Genomic DNA, 17,074 nt, shown 5'->3' with positions numbered 1-17,074 from the left:
CAGGAATGTATATATTTTTTATAGTTTAGTCAGAGGTGATATTTCCACATTGTGCATCTCAAGACACTTAACCATTAACACAGTATAATCTTTTACACACAAAAAATGTATGTAAAATAAAAATGTATACCTTCAAATAGGTGCTTTAAAGTCAAATACACTGCCATTAACCCTTATGACTGGTTTTGTGGTCCAGGGTCACATTGTATATATATATGTGTGTGTGTGTGCGTGTGTGATGATTATTTATATTATATATAAATATAAATATATATTACATACTTCTTAAATATACGTGTGTGTGTGTGTGTGTGTGTGTATTTACACACACACGCGCGCACACACACTCACACACACACATACAGTATATATAATGTAAACACAAACTTTTATTTTGGATGCGATTAATCATGAATAATCGCTCTAATTTGAATGCATTTTAAAATGTAATTTATTCTTGTGATGGTAAAACAGAATTTTCAGCAGCCATTACTACATTTTTCTGTCGCATAATCCTTTAGAAATCATTCTAATATACAATTTTGGTGCTCAAGAAACAAATATTTCTATTATAAATGTTGAAAATAGTTGTGTATTTTGGAAACCATGTTTTTCAGGATTTATTCATGAGAAGAAAGTAAAAAAAAAAACTGCATTTATTTTAAATAGAAATCTTTCATAACATTATAAATTTCATTACCGTCACTTTCAAAAACAAAAATCCCCAAACCTGTTTATTAAACATACATGTGTGCACATATTACTGACTGCCCTCATCACTGTATTCATTCAGCTACTGTATGAGCCTGTGAGTTATTGTTTCACATTATTTGTTTATGCATTTATATGTATTATATATTGTATAATGTTTATTGTTTTCCCCTAATAAGATAATGAGGTGGGCTGTACCACATGAATGTACCCATGAGATCTGTGTTTTAGTCAGGCAGTGATGAGGGAGGGGTGTGGCCTATGGGGAAAGGGAAACAGTTTTGAGACCGTGTTTGGGAGCGGTGTTGATCTCCGTCTTCAACTTTGATGTCGTCTTATTGTTATTCCAATAAATAATGAAGTGAACGGAACACGCGTGGACTGTAATTCCCCGCACAAGGAAGGCCACCACAGCTACTGACAGCTCACTAACATGGAAGCAAAAATACAAAAATGCCTAAAATCATTGTGACATGCTTTTTAGCAAATCTCTTTTCTCCATTACATTTTAAATGGCTTCCCCAATCATAAGAAGATTCCTTATTGAACTTTTGCCGGGGGGCTCATATTATGCATGAATAAGGAACTGAGAGTGTGGCTGTCATGCATTAAAAGGACGATATGATTTCTGCTCCAGCTTTGCTCAGTCTCCTTTCGCACAGTGCTACAGATGAGCATAGAGCAGAGCAAAGGGACATAGAGATAGCTAGCTTTTAGATCCCACACATTTGCTTAACCTGTCGACAGCATATACAAAAATGAAATCACACACTTAATACAGTATCCATTTTGTTCTTTAGCCAAAATGCACATTAACACCTGCCACATATATAATATTGATGCAAATTATTCCAGGAGCACAAGGACAAGCCCGTTCAAATTTGCTGTCAGCCACCCCCGTTCTGCCCGAAGAGTGGTATTTCATAAAGTTGCCAAACATGCTTGAAAAGGAGTGCTACTCACTGCCTCTCACAGCAAGTGTATGGGAATCCCATTTTTAGAAGGTGTTGCTGTAACAGAAAGAAGAAAAGGAATCTGCCATCCAGCCAGAGAAACAAAGACACTTGGGATCTCTTTGTTCCAGCTGGAGTTTCAGGAATAATATATGCAGTGCAGTTCACTGCTCATAGCAAACACAAGTGACCTGTGCCAGTTATGCTACTGAGCAAACCAAACAACATAGTGCGGATCAAAAACAATATATCCTGGTGGAATATATAAATGCAAAACCTGTCATAAGTAATATTTAATGAGCTTTATAGCTAATAATGAAAAATTGTGTAACTCTAGTATAGAAATTAATCCAATGGAGAAAATAAAATGGAAAATGAAATATTTTCATCCACTCCTTTATTTCTTTCCACCAACCGTGAACCGCAAAGGATTGTGTGATATTACAGGCAGCAAAGGATATACATCTGCACTGGTTCAAAAACCAACTCGGATAACGGCACCGTTATGCGAACACTGGGTTCAGATGTTCCTTGGTGCCTTCCTACCTTCATACACTGCCTAAGAGAGCATCCTTTTTTAGTTTTCACAGCCATTAACTCGAGGAAGGCAACATGCTAAAGAATCATGAAGCCGAGGGGAAAATATACAGAGAGGTGGCTGGCACACAATCATTTGTTCCATCAGTAAGCCTAAGAGAAGAATATGAAAAAGCAAAAAACAATAAAAAAAACTTCTACAGTCACACTTCTATAGCTCCCAGCTAAACAAGGTCTTCCTGTGGCCTCCAATTGCGACAAAACATAAAAGTGACCTGGCACGTCCCGTATCATTAGAACAGGGTATCAAGCCATCTATCAATTTCAGTTGTGGAACAACATCAACATATTTATCAAAATATTAATGTAGCTGGCATTAACCTATTAGCCTGCACATGATTACACTGTGATAGAGAGCTGTGGCTTGATAAGTTTTCAAATGGGAAGCTGTTAGGAACAGCTGATCCTATCAACATACCCATTTTAAATAGCTCACTCTCTACATACTAATGTCTGGAGGATTGCAGTAGCTGATCAAAGTCTGTGACTATGCAATCTGCAGGTCACATTTATACTGCAGGAGAACTAAATCAAGTTAAAAGACTGCTTATGAAAATGGAGACATATCATTAAACATTCATTCTATCTTGAGACACGTTCTCTGGCCTAATGATTTTGTTTTGTCAGGACAAGATTACTGCTAGATCACACTTTTGATCAACGGTATCCATTAGCACTAATTTAAGACATCTGGAAGCATATGACCTGTGTAGAATCTGAAAGATGTGTGTATTAAACCTCAAACATAACTAGATTGACCTGCAAATCCTGGTTAACTTGGACTGCAAACATTTCATAAACACTGTGTAATTTAAAGCAATGGTTTACAAACTGCTGGTTAACAAGGTCCCATTATGTTGTAACTGCATCTGATAATAAAATGCATTTTTATTACACTAAAAAAACTAAAGTGTATTCTCAAAAAATAAAATAAAAATTTGCGAACATAAACCCCAATTGTTTCACTTTATTATAGTAGAATTTTTTTTAGCAGATACTTTTTTGAGGGCTCTTAAAAGCATCCTTAAAAATGAGCCATGAGCAACAACCTCATTCCAGATCTAGTACTACTACTAGGTGTTGTGTCAGCCGAGCAACTGCCATTGAGTTGAATGGGAATACTAACACATAGCTTTCTCTAGATATTACATCCTTGGTTATAATAGTGAAGGGTGATTAATTACTGAAATACGACACTCATGCTGTTCTATATAATTAAGGGTGTTGTGGTAGAATTTTCCCATCAGGCACAGCGATCCTTGAGAGTCATATATTACTGTTGTTTAAACCACAATTGAATCACTACAGCTGGGGAAAAGCTTGATATAATAGATGTACTGTAAAAGCATAATAAAATATTTCAACATTCTCTGATTTGAAAAAAAAAATGCTTTGTGTGCCGCTTTTCATTTGAGTCACCGTCTACCACAAACATCTGTCCAGCAATGAATGACCAGCTGTTTTAATCATCTAAGAGCACCTCATCTTTAACACCACCTTGTAATATCCATTCCTAAAATGTTGTTGCTAAGCAGATTTTTTTGCTGCCTTACTTTTTGTCACTAAGAGAAAAAGAAGGCACATTTTAGAAAAATGGACTCTAAAGTGGATGCAGTAGCAGTCTGTCCTTTTCTAAAGTAAGTAGTTTGCATCAAGTCACCTCTATAAAAGCAATTCAGCAATGTGCTTTACAAGATCAAAATGACAGAATGGAATTTGAAGCATCCTATTTGTTCCCCTATGAGGAACAGCTTATTCCAGTAACTTGGTGGTTCTCTGAAGTGGACTGTCTTACCTGAAAATCAAAAGCATCTGGATGGAGAAGATGAATAAACTTTAAACAGTCTCCTTTAGCCAAACTTACCCTATCTTTTCTGAGACAAACCTGTCAAAAACTCATTTTGCTAATATCCAATATCGAAATGTGATATTGCCATATAAATTACCTATAAGGCAATATATAATTTTCACATACATTCTCTGGGTAGAAGAAGATATAAGTTCATAACATACTGTATATAAAACTATATATGTGTCTACAATATATATTTTACTTAGACAGTATATGCAACTTTATTAAAAAAATACAAATAGGCCTACAAATACAAAAAATACAAATATATACAAAATATCTGTATGCTAATATAAGTTTTTATAATAATACATGTCTATCTTTTATATTTACTTATATAATATCAATATATATTAATGGGTTTTAGGATTGATATACACATACATGACATGCATGTCCAAAAATGTTTTACACATACATAAACATACATATTTTTATGGGCTAGATATACATGTTAATATATGAAATTGTTCTAATTTCTAATAGGTTTCATATATGTTTTTACTTTTATATGACAATATATGTCATATATGGAAATTTAACATATTTATATATATATATATTACATTTGTGTATAAGATCACTTGTATGCCATAATATTTCATGAACTTAAAAAAGACCTACTGTAATAAATACCAATATACAGACTAAATGAAAAAATAATAATTTACTATTATTTGATGTGCTGTACAAATGAAGATACAGTCAAACCAAAAATTATTCAGACACCAGATATAATTTTTGATATTGATATTTTTTTAATAGTGGGTGCAGTACACTTTAGTTCATTTATGTAAGTGAGGATAGCAAAATAAAGTAAACTGTGACATATTATACCCAAAAATTCTTCATACAGTGGACTACCAGTAAAACTGACAAAAATTTGGGACCAAAAATTATTCAGACACTTTGACCTGACCACATTTTGCTTAATTGTTATCCGACATTATCAAGAGGAATTTGTTCTGACACAGTTCTTGTCATATTTTATTACCATTTTCGAAACTATAGCGAACTGTGATAATGTATGAAATGTTGAAGGTGTCTGAATACATTTTGGTTTGACTGTAAATGATCCTCTAGCTGTTGCTTTGCTGCACTAAAATATGTACGTATCACTTCTTTTTTGACATATAAAAATCCTAAAATGAGCTATTCTGATCATTTGTGCAAGTTCTTTCACAGTGCACAGGAATTGTGCAGTTTCAGAGAGGTCTAGACATTAGAGTTACACAGCAGGCACAGGCCATTAGCTAAAGTGCTTAGTCGTCAGTTGTTTCCAGGCCGCCTGGTGTTTAGGATAAGTTACACTTGTATTGATCGCCGTTGTAATATTAATCACTTCCCTCTTAAGTGTGTGACAAAATTTGTAGCAAAATATCTAAGCTGTGGGAGACTCCTTGCCTGAACTCTCCTTAAACCCAGAAACTTTGAGAGTGAAAGCATTTGATTTAAATTCCCTTAATATCCCAAAATGTACAGCAAACATAACAGTGTAGAGTTTTAAATCTTTAACAAGAAAACACATATCGAAGTGTTGCCTGAGCATGGGCCAGAGTCATTTCCTATCCAGATTTAAGTCAGGTGTACTGTTCACTGGCCTTAAAGGTACATGCAGTACCAAGAGGCCTGACTATCATACGACATTCTGAAATCAATAAAATATGTGCTTGGGTAAATAAACACTGGCAGGGTACCAGTGGCTCAGCATGAAATTTAACGAACCACAAGGTTTGCTTTTTTTAATCCTTGCCACTATTGTTCATAATGTGCTACCAAGGTGAGAGATAATCAAGTTTATCATTTTTATTTCTTTCATTATTTCTGAATAAATTACTTTATAAATATGTAGGCTAATTATATAACAATGAAACAAAAATACAAAAACGAAACTTTTTTTCTACGTGTCTTGGGGGAAGCACTATCTTTTAAGACAGTAGGTGTCTACTTATAAGTATGACCCACAGCAAAGTATCTTTACTAGACTGCCACTAATTACCATTAATTCCAGTTCAATAAGCCTTTTTGTGCAGAGGCAAAATATTCAGACTGAATAGTAGTGATGTAAGCTATATGCAGACTTTCATAACCACGGCCAATTTAGTTCATTTGAAAGATAGCATACAAATGACGTATTATCCCTTTTGTGGAGAGTCGTGCTATCTTGATTTGGTTTTAAGGTTATGACTAATTAGCATTAATAGTGACTTATGATTTAATGTAAATTAATGTTGCACATTATTTACAATTAACAATATGTGTACTGTTATTTACAGTTTCCTTATAACCTGGACCAGTTACAACTGTTGTCATTTAGTTATATGCATGCTTGTTCAACAGCACACGCCTCACTGTGCTCCCCTGCACTTGAGATAATCCGAGCCAGTGTGAGTATTTTGTAATAGCCGTAATTGCCTCTTAATTACTCTGCTTACTATCTGATGAGTTGTCAAGGACTGCTTTTATCTTATCCCAACTATATTAACTTCAAATCATGTGCAATGCTACCATGTTAAGTTGTCCTTATAACCTCACACAAATGAACACTGGGGTAGGCAATGAAATATTGAGGCTCTCTGTGCTTAACATTAAATCAATAGAGATATAGCAGCATATATAGGCTATAGCATAAAAATGGTAAGTTATTATTTTTTATACAAGTTCATATGGCAAAATGTGCTTTTTAGTGATCAAAGTTTGATTAAAATGAGCCATAGCTAGCCAAAATGCGTAGCCAACATAACAACAGAACGCTGCTCGCCAGTTTTCCATTGCGATCAGATTTGGGCTGTGCGTAAGGCAAGTGCTGTTGTTATGCATGACTTGTAAATAACCTATATCACAAAAACTAGTGTTTTGCTTAAATAGTATTTTAGATAAGTGACGTCTAGCTAACTATACAATACTAAATCAATGAGTTCGCGAGACGAATTAATCGACAGATTATGCTACGAAATTACTTTTATATTTAATAATTTGACATTTTATTTATTTAGAAAAAGATGAAATTGCTTTAAAATACCATTAAAGTTATGGTATAATTAACATATTGCTTATTAAATGAAACAGAATGAGAACATTTGAATGTATTAGATCAAATGCATTTAAAAAATCAGTATTACGAACAGGCTACGTTAGGTTTCACTATATGAATTCCGTATTGCCCGATTCAGTCATTTGAAATAATTTCTGTGATTATGGTAAGTGACGTCGTTGAAGCACGTTAACTTTTTCGGACGAACTTAAAAAGGCGCCTAATATTTTATTGTCGTTTATGCTGCTTCTAATTTCTTTTTTGAATTCCGTTCACTGGTTACAACTGTGCTGACTGAAATCTCACTTGAGTGCTGTATGAAAACGAAGTTGAGCACAGTCCCAATCACTGGAAAAGACGACCTTACAAAAATTGTATAAAGACCAAACCCGCCTGTGCACAATTCCCTCATTTTACAAATGACCACCTGAAAACATAATAAGTGATACACGCCTAATTCATACTTACATGCTTCAAGAACAGATCCACTTATCTGTATCAAACATGATTAATGAATATTGTATATGCGATAACAGCACAAACAATGTAGGCTACCTCAGCGACGCCACACCAAACAGATAGGAGCCTAAATTTGATGGCAGAAAACATAGTTTACCTTCAGCGAGAAGGCGCATCGCGTGCACGAACGACGGGTCCAAGCTCTCCTTCTCGGCAATGAGCTCTGGCAGGTACTTGTCCTGATCCATCACTGGATTCCTCTCCTGAACACCGCGAGTGCAGGTGAGACGACCAAAGTGGTGAGAAATGGAATGGGTGTGTGGATGTTGCGTTTAAATAGACTGCGTAATATCGGGGAGGGATCGTGTGGTTTTCGCGCACAACGTGGAAGATATCAATGCAGTGTACCCATCTCCTCGAGTCTCTCATGTAAAACCTCCCACCTCAGACTCCGAATCTGTACTCTCACTCCGCCCATCTATATCTGGATTGGTCATGGCAGAGAGCAAACTGCATGCAAATGTCAGATATTGTCTATAGGATTGAACAGGGGACATTCTGAGATCCCACTGCTGATCTGTCACCCCTGTCCATGGTTCTGAACACCTAATCTTCATTCCAAATCTATTGTTTTGTACTCTCTGACAAGTAACCTTGGATTTCCTTTGCATATTTGCTTTGGAGAAACATCAGACAACAAATGCATTGTTGTAACAGTATTATTAAGCAAGTACAATTGAATACTGAATTCAACATGAAATAATGGTATGGGTCATTCTTTATATGCTTTAAAGGAATAGTTCACCCAAATATGTGACCCTGGACCAAAAAACCAGTCTTACGTGTCAATTTTTTTTTAAAACTGAGAGTTATACATAATCCGAAAGCTGAATAAATAAGCTTTCCATTGATGTATGGTTTGTTAGGATAGGACAATATTTGGCTGAGATACAACTATTTGAAAATCGGGAATCTGAGGCTGCAAAAACATCAAAATATTGAGAAAATTGCCTTTTAAAGTTGTCCAAATGAAGTTCTTAGCAATGCATATTACTCATCAAAAATGAAGTTTTGATACATTTATGGTAAGAAATTTACAAAATATCTTTATGGAACATGATCTTTACTTAATATTCTAATGATTTTTGGCATAAAAGAAAAATCGATAATTTTGACCCATACAATGCATTTTTGGCTACTTCTACAAACATACCCCAGCGACTTAAGACTGGTTTTGTGCTCCAGGGTCACATATATTAAAATTTTATCACCATTTAAATCACCTTCAGGCCATCCAAGATGTAGATGAATTTTTTTCTTCACTGGAATAGATTTGGAGAAACTTTGCATTACATCACTTGCTCACCCATGGATCCTCTGCAGTGAATGGGTGCTGTCAGCTCAAAGCTCAAAACTCAAGCTGTCAGTTGAGTTCAAACAGCAGATAAAAACATCACAATAATCCACACGACTCCAGTCCATCAGTTAATGTCTTGTGAAGAGAAAAGCTACGTGTTTGTAAGAAACAAATCCATCATTGTGGAGATTTAACTTTAAACCATTGCTTCTGACCAAAATACGAGTCCATAATCCATAATAGCATTGCCTCAGTGAAACAGCGAAAAAGTCCATCCCCTGTTTTCCTCTCACATCAAAATCCACCAACATATTTGACTTTTTTCTTGAGAAAGCAATATTTTGGGTAGCTGGAAACAACAGTGAAAATATAGTAGTAAAAATTATTTTGTTAATTGGAAAGGCGCAATAACAGATATTCAGGACAAACATAAGTTTTCTATTGCAGACAGCAGAGTTGGAAGGGAAATTTGGTAACGGCCATGAATACTAATCAGTGGGTTTCCCATTTGCCTCAGTTTGCCAAGATGGATTAAGCTGTTGTGATAGACAGTCACAGATAGTGCAAACACTCGCAAACACACACACTAACACTTAGCCAAGCAGCTAAGCACATATGAGGGGGAAGGAAAGTTAGCCACAGAGGAGACGGGGAGAGAAGACAGAGAGAGAGAGGGGCAGTGAAAGGAGAAAGTGGGACAGGACCAGCTTTCCTAATTAATAACTGAATGGATTACAGTGCTGTTGGCAAACATCTGTACCCCAAGTGTCATATTTACTGTCTGCCTGTGAACTATGAACATAATTACAGAATACTGGTCCACACAGGCAGAGTGTTGCAAGATAATGCTACAAATGAAAAACCATTTGGCACAAGTATTCAAAAAGTAAAACATCAAAAAGTCTCATGTGAGTACTGTTTTATCCAGAATATTCCAAAATATAAAAAGGGGGTTATGAAAGCATACAAAAATAGAAAGCATGCTACTGCATTAGATAAAACATTTTTATCGGTATGCAAAAATTAATATAGTGTAATATGTCACACAACAAGCCATGCAAGCTATCTATATAAAGCTGGTTTGCATTACTCTTTTCATTAAATGTTTAAACAAATTTCATCAAAAAAAAAAAGAAAGAAAGAAAAAAAAGTCCAAAAGTCCATACTATTAAAATATTGAATCACATCTTTACTTTCTGACAAGTTATACTAACTTTAGTACATTTCTAACCATCACTTTAATTTAAAATGACAAAAAAAAAAAAAAGTTTCAGTTCTCACTTTAGAACACCTTAATTTCCTGTGTGGCTTCCAATGCAGGTATAGCTGACAGGTTCATGTTGTATTTTACGCTTTAACACTCTAGTCGGAATCAGTTTGGCAATAGGATAATCAACTGGATTTGGGGTTTCTATATTGATTTCTGAGGGTGAATAGGAAGGGATTAAGGAAAAATAAATAAGGGTTTGGGGAGGATCAACACCTATACATCACTCACCACTCAACATAATGAAATGCTTCTGAAGGGCAAAAGCTATCATTTGCTATGATATACAATTCTTTTGTATATCAACTGTATAAAAACTTTTACTGCTTCATCAAAGCTTGCAATTCATCAAAAGTCTCTCACTTAAGCTAATTTGTTGCTTTTGTGTTCTCATTTTTACAACGTATCTGCCTGTTTGTTACACAAGTCTTTATTTTCATATTTGTTAGAGAAAACATCAGGGGATGACCATTTATGGTGATATTATGATATTTGTTCCATTGTTATCCAACACCACACCATCAATCAGTTCCTTTACCATATTTGTATTCAGCCACTGTAGAAATAAATAAATGCTGCTATATTGAACTTCTGAGGCATCTGGTCAAGAAAAAAAGACTAGAGCAGCCTCTGTAGTTACACTTAACAGCATGGCATAATTTATTCCTTTGCATCTTGTATTAAACTAGTAAGAATGGCTTTTTGCAGCACTCTAGTGGCCAAAAATAACACAACAGGATCAGGTAGATTAGGCCAGTACTTCTCAATTGGTTTTGCTTCAGGTCCCAGTTTTTTACATGAAATGGGCAGCAACTCACAATATGCAATTTCTTAAATCTGAATAGGAAACTGATAATTTCGGTTTTTAATTGTCGCTTAAAATTCAATGGTTTCATGCTGTGGGCAGCCAATAATTCAAAGCACAAAACAAATTCTGGCCAGCACAAATTTGTAATTGTTTTTGTTTCCTGCTGTCACATTAACACGAAATTGAACAGTGTTTAATTGGAAAAGTGATGCATTTTACAAATATTAACTTTCATAAACATTTGTTTTAAAAGAACATTAAAAACCATCTGTCATGAAAACTTTAGAGAAAGTCCTCAACATTCAAAATATATAACTGTTAAAACATCAAATCTGTTTTTCTGGCAAAAAACTTTCAGCAGATCCAGTCATTCATTCTGGATTGATGGCACATCAAGCATTGAAGGATTATTAGACTTTTTTTTTTTTAAATGCAGGGAAAATACATGATGAATTGCAAGGCTGTAACAGCACCATGTGTTAGGAATAATCAATCTTTATTACATAGTCAAAATAAGTAGCGCTAAAGTACATTGACTTTACACCTCAGAGAAAGCTCCCTAACAACTATTAAAAACGAATAATGTTTAGTAGTATGCAACATTTTCAAAGTCCTGAGCTGCACTTTAATGAAGCATTTATTTCTTTTTTTTTTTTTTTGGTGTATCAAAAACTTTGAGCGAATGTAATAAGCTCAGGGACAATAGCTTTGGTATTTTAGCAGAGTCTCCAATTGTGGAAATGCAATAGCCCACAGTGTGAATTATTAACCAGCACTATTGAGAGAGAAATCAGGAGAGGGGAGGAAATGGGGTAATGGGATATTAAGTTTTGCTCAATTTGAGGACTAAGGGTTCACATGGCATCTCAGGCCCTTGTGTCACATCAACCTCCTGCTTCTTCACTGGAGATTTATGTATTTATTTATTTTTACAAGCTCTCTGCTTTACACAAAGCAATCCATTCTACCCTGACAGGTGGAGAGAGCTATTGAGACGATGCTATAAACAGCATAGGCTGGTACCGACTGTCTTAGTCTGTAGTACATTCTGTTGTACAAAATGTTGTTGCCAATGAAAATGATAGACAGAGGTCAGGAGACATAAAGTAATCTTAATGGGAGATAATGCAGTCAAACACATTCAAAAGATCCTATTTTTATTAATAATAAAATGTTAGATATCATGACAATCTAACAATTCTGTTACAAACAAGTTAAATAAATTTTTGGTCACAATTTACAATACTGTTCTTGCATCATCTATGAATAATCGAATAACACAGGAACAAATTAGCAACACAATATTAACATTCTAACTACAAATAACTAACAAGAAAATATGATATAAATGGATTCATAATTAATGTGAAACGAATCAATAACTAATGATGGACACCTTAACATTTTAACCTACTTGCTCATTTTACCACTTTATAATCAAAAATTTCAGGTCCTAGATTTCTTTGGCCAGAAGTGACGGAAACTCCTCAATAATGGGTTTATTATAAACATGCAGCTTTTTGCTTCATAAAATGTTAATTGACGGTCTGGAATCGTGTGGATTACTTATGGATTATTGTGATGTTTTTAACAGCTGTTTGGACTCTCATTCAAATCTGTTCCGATGAAGAAACAAACAACTACATTTTGGAAAACCTGAGGTGAATACGTTTTCAGCTAATTTTCACTTTTGGGTGAACTGTTCCTTGAACTGAACACATTCAAGCACTGTTTATCTATAAATATCAATTCTACTTTTACAAAACCTTGTTTTCAGGACTTTCAGGTCAAAGGCTGTGGTAGTCAGAGGCCCAGTGGCCCTGGCCCCACTGGTTTGCATATACTTACAGTAGAATATACAGTAGGCCTATATCGAGCAGTAGAATGTGTGAGTGGTGGGCACATAGCTGTTCATGTTCATTAAAAGATTATGATTCATAAAGGTCAGCATTAAGGCAAAATGTGTTAAGGCCATGTTAGGACAGCGCATCTAAATTAGGCTTATAATGGTGAAGGTCAGAGCAGATCATGGCTGCCACTGCCCCTGGCCATAAGAGTCCACACAGCCAGCAGGGTTAAATAGTGAGTCTGCAGTACCCTGACAAGCCCAAACCCTTTGTCATCAACAATAATTTCCACTGTGAGCTCCCTTGTAAAAGAAAGTTTAATAAGAGCCTCTGGGCAAAAAAAAAGTGGATATAAAAGACCTTACATTAGTAATTGAAATAGCTTTTTTGACCCACAGGGCATCCTAATATCAGCAGTTATTACAGTTTGCCTATTCTACTGAGGGAGCTCTCCATGATCAATTAAGATTAACTCATTTTATTGCTCCTCAGGCTACTTGTAAACAGTGCTGGTCGTGTCTTGTCTTTTGAGGACCACTACTGACAAAAAGAAAAATAGTACTCAAAACAGCTGAGGGTTTTCGGTGTATAAAACAATCTGTTTTCAAAGAGATCTAATCACCTGTCATGGAAAATGTATTTGATCAAAAATACAGTAAAACAGTAAAACTGTGAAATATTACAATTTAAAATAACTTCTCTATTTTTATATATTTTAAAATGTAATGTAAACATGAAACATTATTATCAATGTTGAAAACAGTTGTGCTGCTTAAACTTTTTGTGGAAAAATTATACTTTTTTCAGAATTTCAAGATTCAAAAGAAGAACAGCATTTATTCAAAGTAGTAACAACATTTATAATGTAACAAAAAAAACTTAATTAGAATGGTATTTATAAGCTTCAAAATTTAACTTACAATGTAAATTTAAAAAAAAAATAAGACTGATCTAGTATATTTCAAAAATGAAATTAGTATTTCATAATAATAATATTAGATGTTGCAATAAAAATGTTATGAAAGACTGATAAGCAAATGTGTTTAGTGTAAATACCTGGTGAGATTAATACACAATAATAGTAATAATTAATAATATAAATCATTCTAAAATGTGCCTACAGAATGCATTCCAGGCAAATTACATTATCTTCTATCTTCCAGTTCAGGATTGAGGCTTCAGCATCACACTAGTCATATGGAATACTGGCCAAGGAAAATGAGGAATGAACTACATTGTAAAATCAAAGTGAAATTTACCGCAAGAAGAGGTCGAAAAAATGATGAATGGTTATAATCAATGCAGCGACATTATAACAATCACAGCACCTTAAACCAATGGAGTCAGTGTACCCCTTCAGTGGTACAGCCAACCATTTTTTATCACTTGTGCTGGGGGAATCTAATACATTTAATTGCCACAAATGTACAACATACAGAATGTAAGCAGAAATATGTGGCATTGATTTTAAGAAACAAATGGTTCTAAGGTGCAAATGAATGTGTAAGTGGAGAGCAATGCCTCACACAGTATATGCATCCCCATACATCAGAGTGCAAGTCATTGGGAGTGTCTGGCATTAGTTTTGCAGTGTGGCAGGAAAGAAAATGAGCTTGCTAGCATTCTCAGGGACAAACAACAGATAGTATTTCCCTACTCATTAGTTGCAAACCACATCTAAATAAAGAATCCATAGCTTAAGCGTTTGATCTCCCAGTTGTCTTCTTAAATGCATGAGCAATGCTCAGATCAATATGTAAGGCCCACTAGGAGCAATATGATGCGTTAATTCATCATTAACCCGATGAGATTGGGTTAATACATGCCCTTTGGCTCTAAAACACATTTTCTTTCCTTTTTTCATTCACTAAAGAAATCTGTCACGCTCAGTCTGACAGACGTGAATTGCTAGATGATTCACTTCCAGACGTGAAACATAGATCACAATAATCTTTTAGTTTTCCTCATGCCACTGCTTGTAATGAACACATCTGTTCAACTCAGTCACCTACATTTGTTATCATACACACATAATCTTTGATTCTTGAAGAATTTTTAATCAATTAACAGATCACTGAATTATGGTATATTTAGTATTGGTATAAAAAAAGTTATATTGAGTTATATTTAGTAAAATACTAAAAACAGTTCACTCTATTTAATAACATGACTAAACATGAACCTTTACTTATCAAATTCAAATAATGCATACAAGAGAAAATGAATAATCAGTAGATGCTCTGAATCAATCTGGACACTTTATGTCTACACATAGGCATAGATTTAGCTAGGAATGGTAGGAAGATGTCCAACTACCAACATACAATGGGACATTACTATATACCGTCCCACCTAATGCTGGTGGGATGTATCCCAATCAGTGTCACACCGTGCTCGTTCATTTAGGTGAGAGCAGAACTGGTCCCCTGACTGAGCCTGGTTTTTGATCCAAGTTTTTTGTTTTTTTTTCCTCCATTTCTGCCATTGTCGCCTTTGGCTTGCTTAGTTGGGGCCTAAAAGACACTTAATATTCAGCAATATCATCAATTTGACGGCACTGACACTATGGATGTGAACAAAACTTGGAACTGAATTGAGCTGAATAATGACTCTATTGTCTTCTGTAGAACTGCTTTATAGCTGAAATGAATTCGTTCATAATTAATGAATTTTGCAACATCAACAGTTATTGAACTGAAATTAATCAACACTGAACGGACTCAAGCTGAATAATGAACTATCGCTGAACTGAACTTGTTTCATAATGAATGGACTTTACACAGTTATTAAACTGAATTAAACCAACATTGAACTGACAGGAGCTGAATAATGACACTATTGTCTTTCTATTGGATCTACCGCATTTTTTAAGTTTTCACCGTTGATTGTTACTTTCCTGTTTGATTCTGTGAAGCTGCTTTGAAACATCTCTATTGTATAAAGCACCTATAAAAATAAATGTGACTTCACTTGACCTGTTTGAAAATCACACCAAAATGTAATATTTCCTGATGGACTAGACTTCAAAACAGAAAAGATGTGCTATTTCATACAGTAATAATGTTATTTTACCCTATCAGACTTCGTTCCACTCCACCGCATTTTCTTAACACAAATAGTTTGAATATTACTATTAAACTCGTTGTTTTAATCATTGTTTCAATCACTGGTTATTTCTAAAACGTATAAGGTCTGGGTTTCCTACCTCCTCGCAATATGTTAACAACTTTAAAATATGTTCCTTCCAACTTTTCAAATATCTGCCCTGCTTGCATCTACAACAATTATGTGCAAAAAAGGAATTCATGAATTAGCAGTATATAGTAGCCTAGATCAATAATTTACTTCAGCCCTTCAATGGATGTCTCAGACCAGATTTGGCTTTTGTCCATAACATTATGCAACACAACAACACAATAAAAGACATGCAGATAATGTTCTAGGGGGGAAATCTGCTTGGTCCTCCTAAGAACAGATATTGCAAAGGACTTGCAGCCAGTTAAGACATTTTGATAACTTAATTTAATCCAGAAAACAGTGAGTGTACATTTAATTCAATATTTAAGTGTTCGTAGAAGGCTAATTAGAGAAAAAAGAGATTGGTCAAGCATATGAATTGAAACTGCCTAGTTCTGCTTCTAGGGTTATACAAGGGTTTACCGGCTTAACTAGTTGTATGTTTATTTTGTATGTTTTAACGAAAATGAATGTTGAACTTTAACGTAATGGCAGCAATAAACATTGAGCTTTGTTCTAGTTTGCTTGGTCTAGTTAAATAGCTAGATTTGAATGATTTACAGTCGCACTAATCAATGAACTGAATGGACCTTTTGTTTGTAGGAAGTTAAACTGAAGTACAATATAGGCTAGTCAGTGCATTATACTTCCCTTGAAAGGCAAACAGCAACTACTTAGCCTACAGTTAAACTGAAAAAAGTGACTCTGGATCGATTTTTAATTCTTTTGATATTAATTTTCACAAAGTTGAGGAAAACCCCGTCTGCCACAGGAAAGATCATAGTGTGAGAGACCTAATTTAACTTGTTTTAAAGGTCCCATATTTTACACCGTTCTGGAGTTTTATTTTAGGTTTTGATGTCCTTAAGAATATATATTTGCAGTATAAGTACCAAAAACCATCTCAATATATTTTTACAGCTCCTCTCTCAGGAGCTCTGCAAAGAACAGG

General features: G+C 34.7%; 1 protein-coding gene across 9 annotated transcripts in view; it reads right to left on the bottom strand.

Moving 5' to 3' along the window:
• LOC107676606 (KH domain-containing, RNA-binding, signal transduction-associated protein 2-like) overlaps positions 1–8,076 on the bottom strand; it is a 68,935-nt gene extending 60,859 nt beyond the window's left edge. For all 9 annotated transcript variants that reach the window (XR_001632756.1, XR_001632757.1, XR_001632758.1 and 6 more), the window contains exon 1: positions 7,764–8,076. Coding sequence is in view for 5 of the 9 variants with exons in the window: in XM_016471186.1 (XP_016326672.1) it covers positions 7,764–7,854 (91 nt within the window). In the remaining 4 variants the exon portion in view is untranslated. The remainder of the gene's footprint in view (positions 1–7,763) is intronic.
• Positions 8,077–17,074: the final 8,998 nt, after the last annotated feature.

This window comes from Sinocyclocheilus anshuiensis, unplaced genomic scaffold (assembly GCF_001515605.1).
Source record: "Sinocyclocheilus anshuiensis isolate Anshui unplaced genomic scaffold, SAMN03320099.WGS_v1.1 scaffold204, whole genome shotgun sequence".
NCBI classification, from domain to species: Eukaryota; Metazoa; Chordata; class Actinopteri; order Cypriniformes; family Cyprinidae; genus Sinocyclocheilus; species Sinocyclocheilus anshuiensis.
This window is presented reverse-complemented; position numbering and strand designations above follow the sequence as displayed.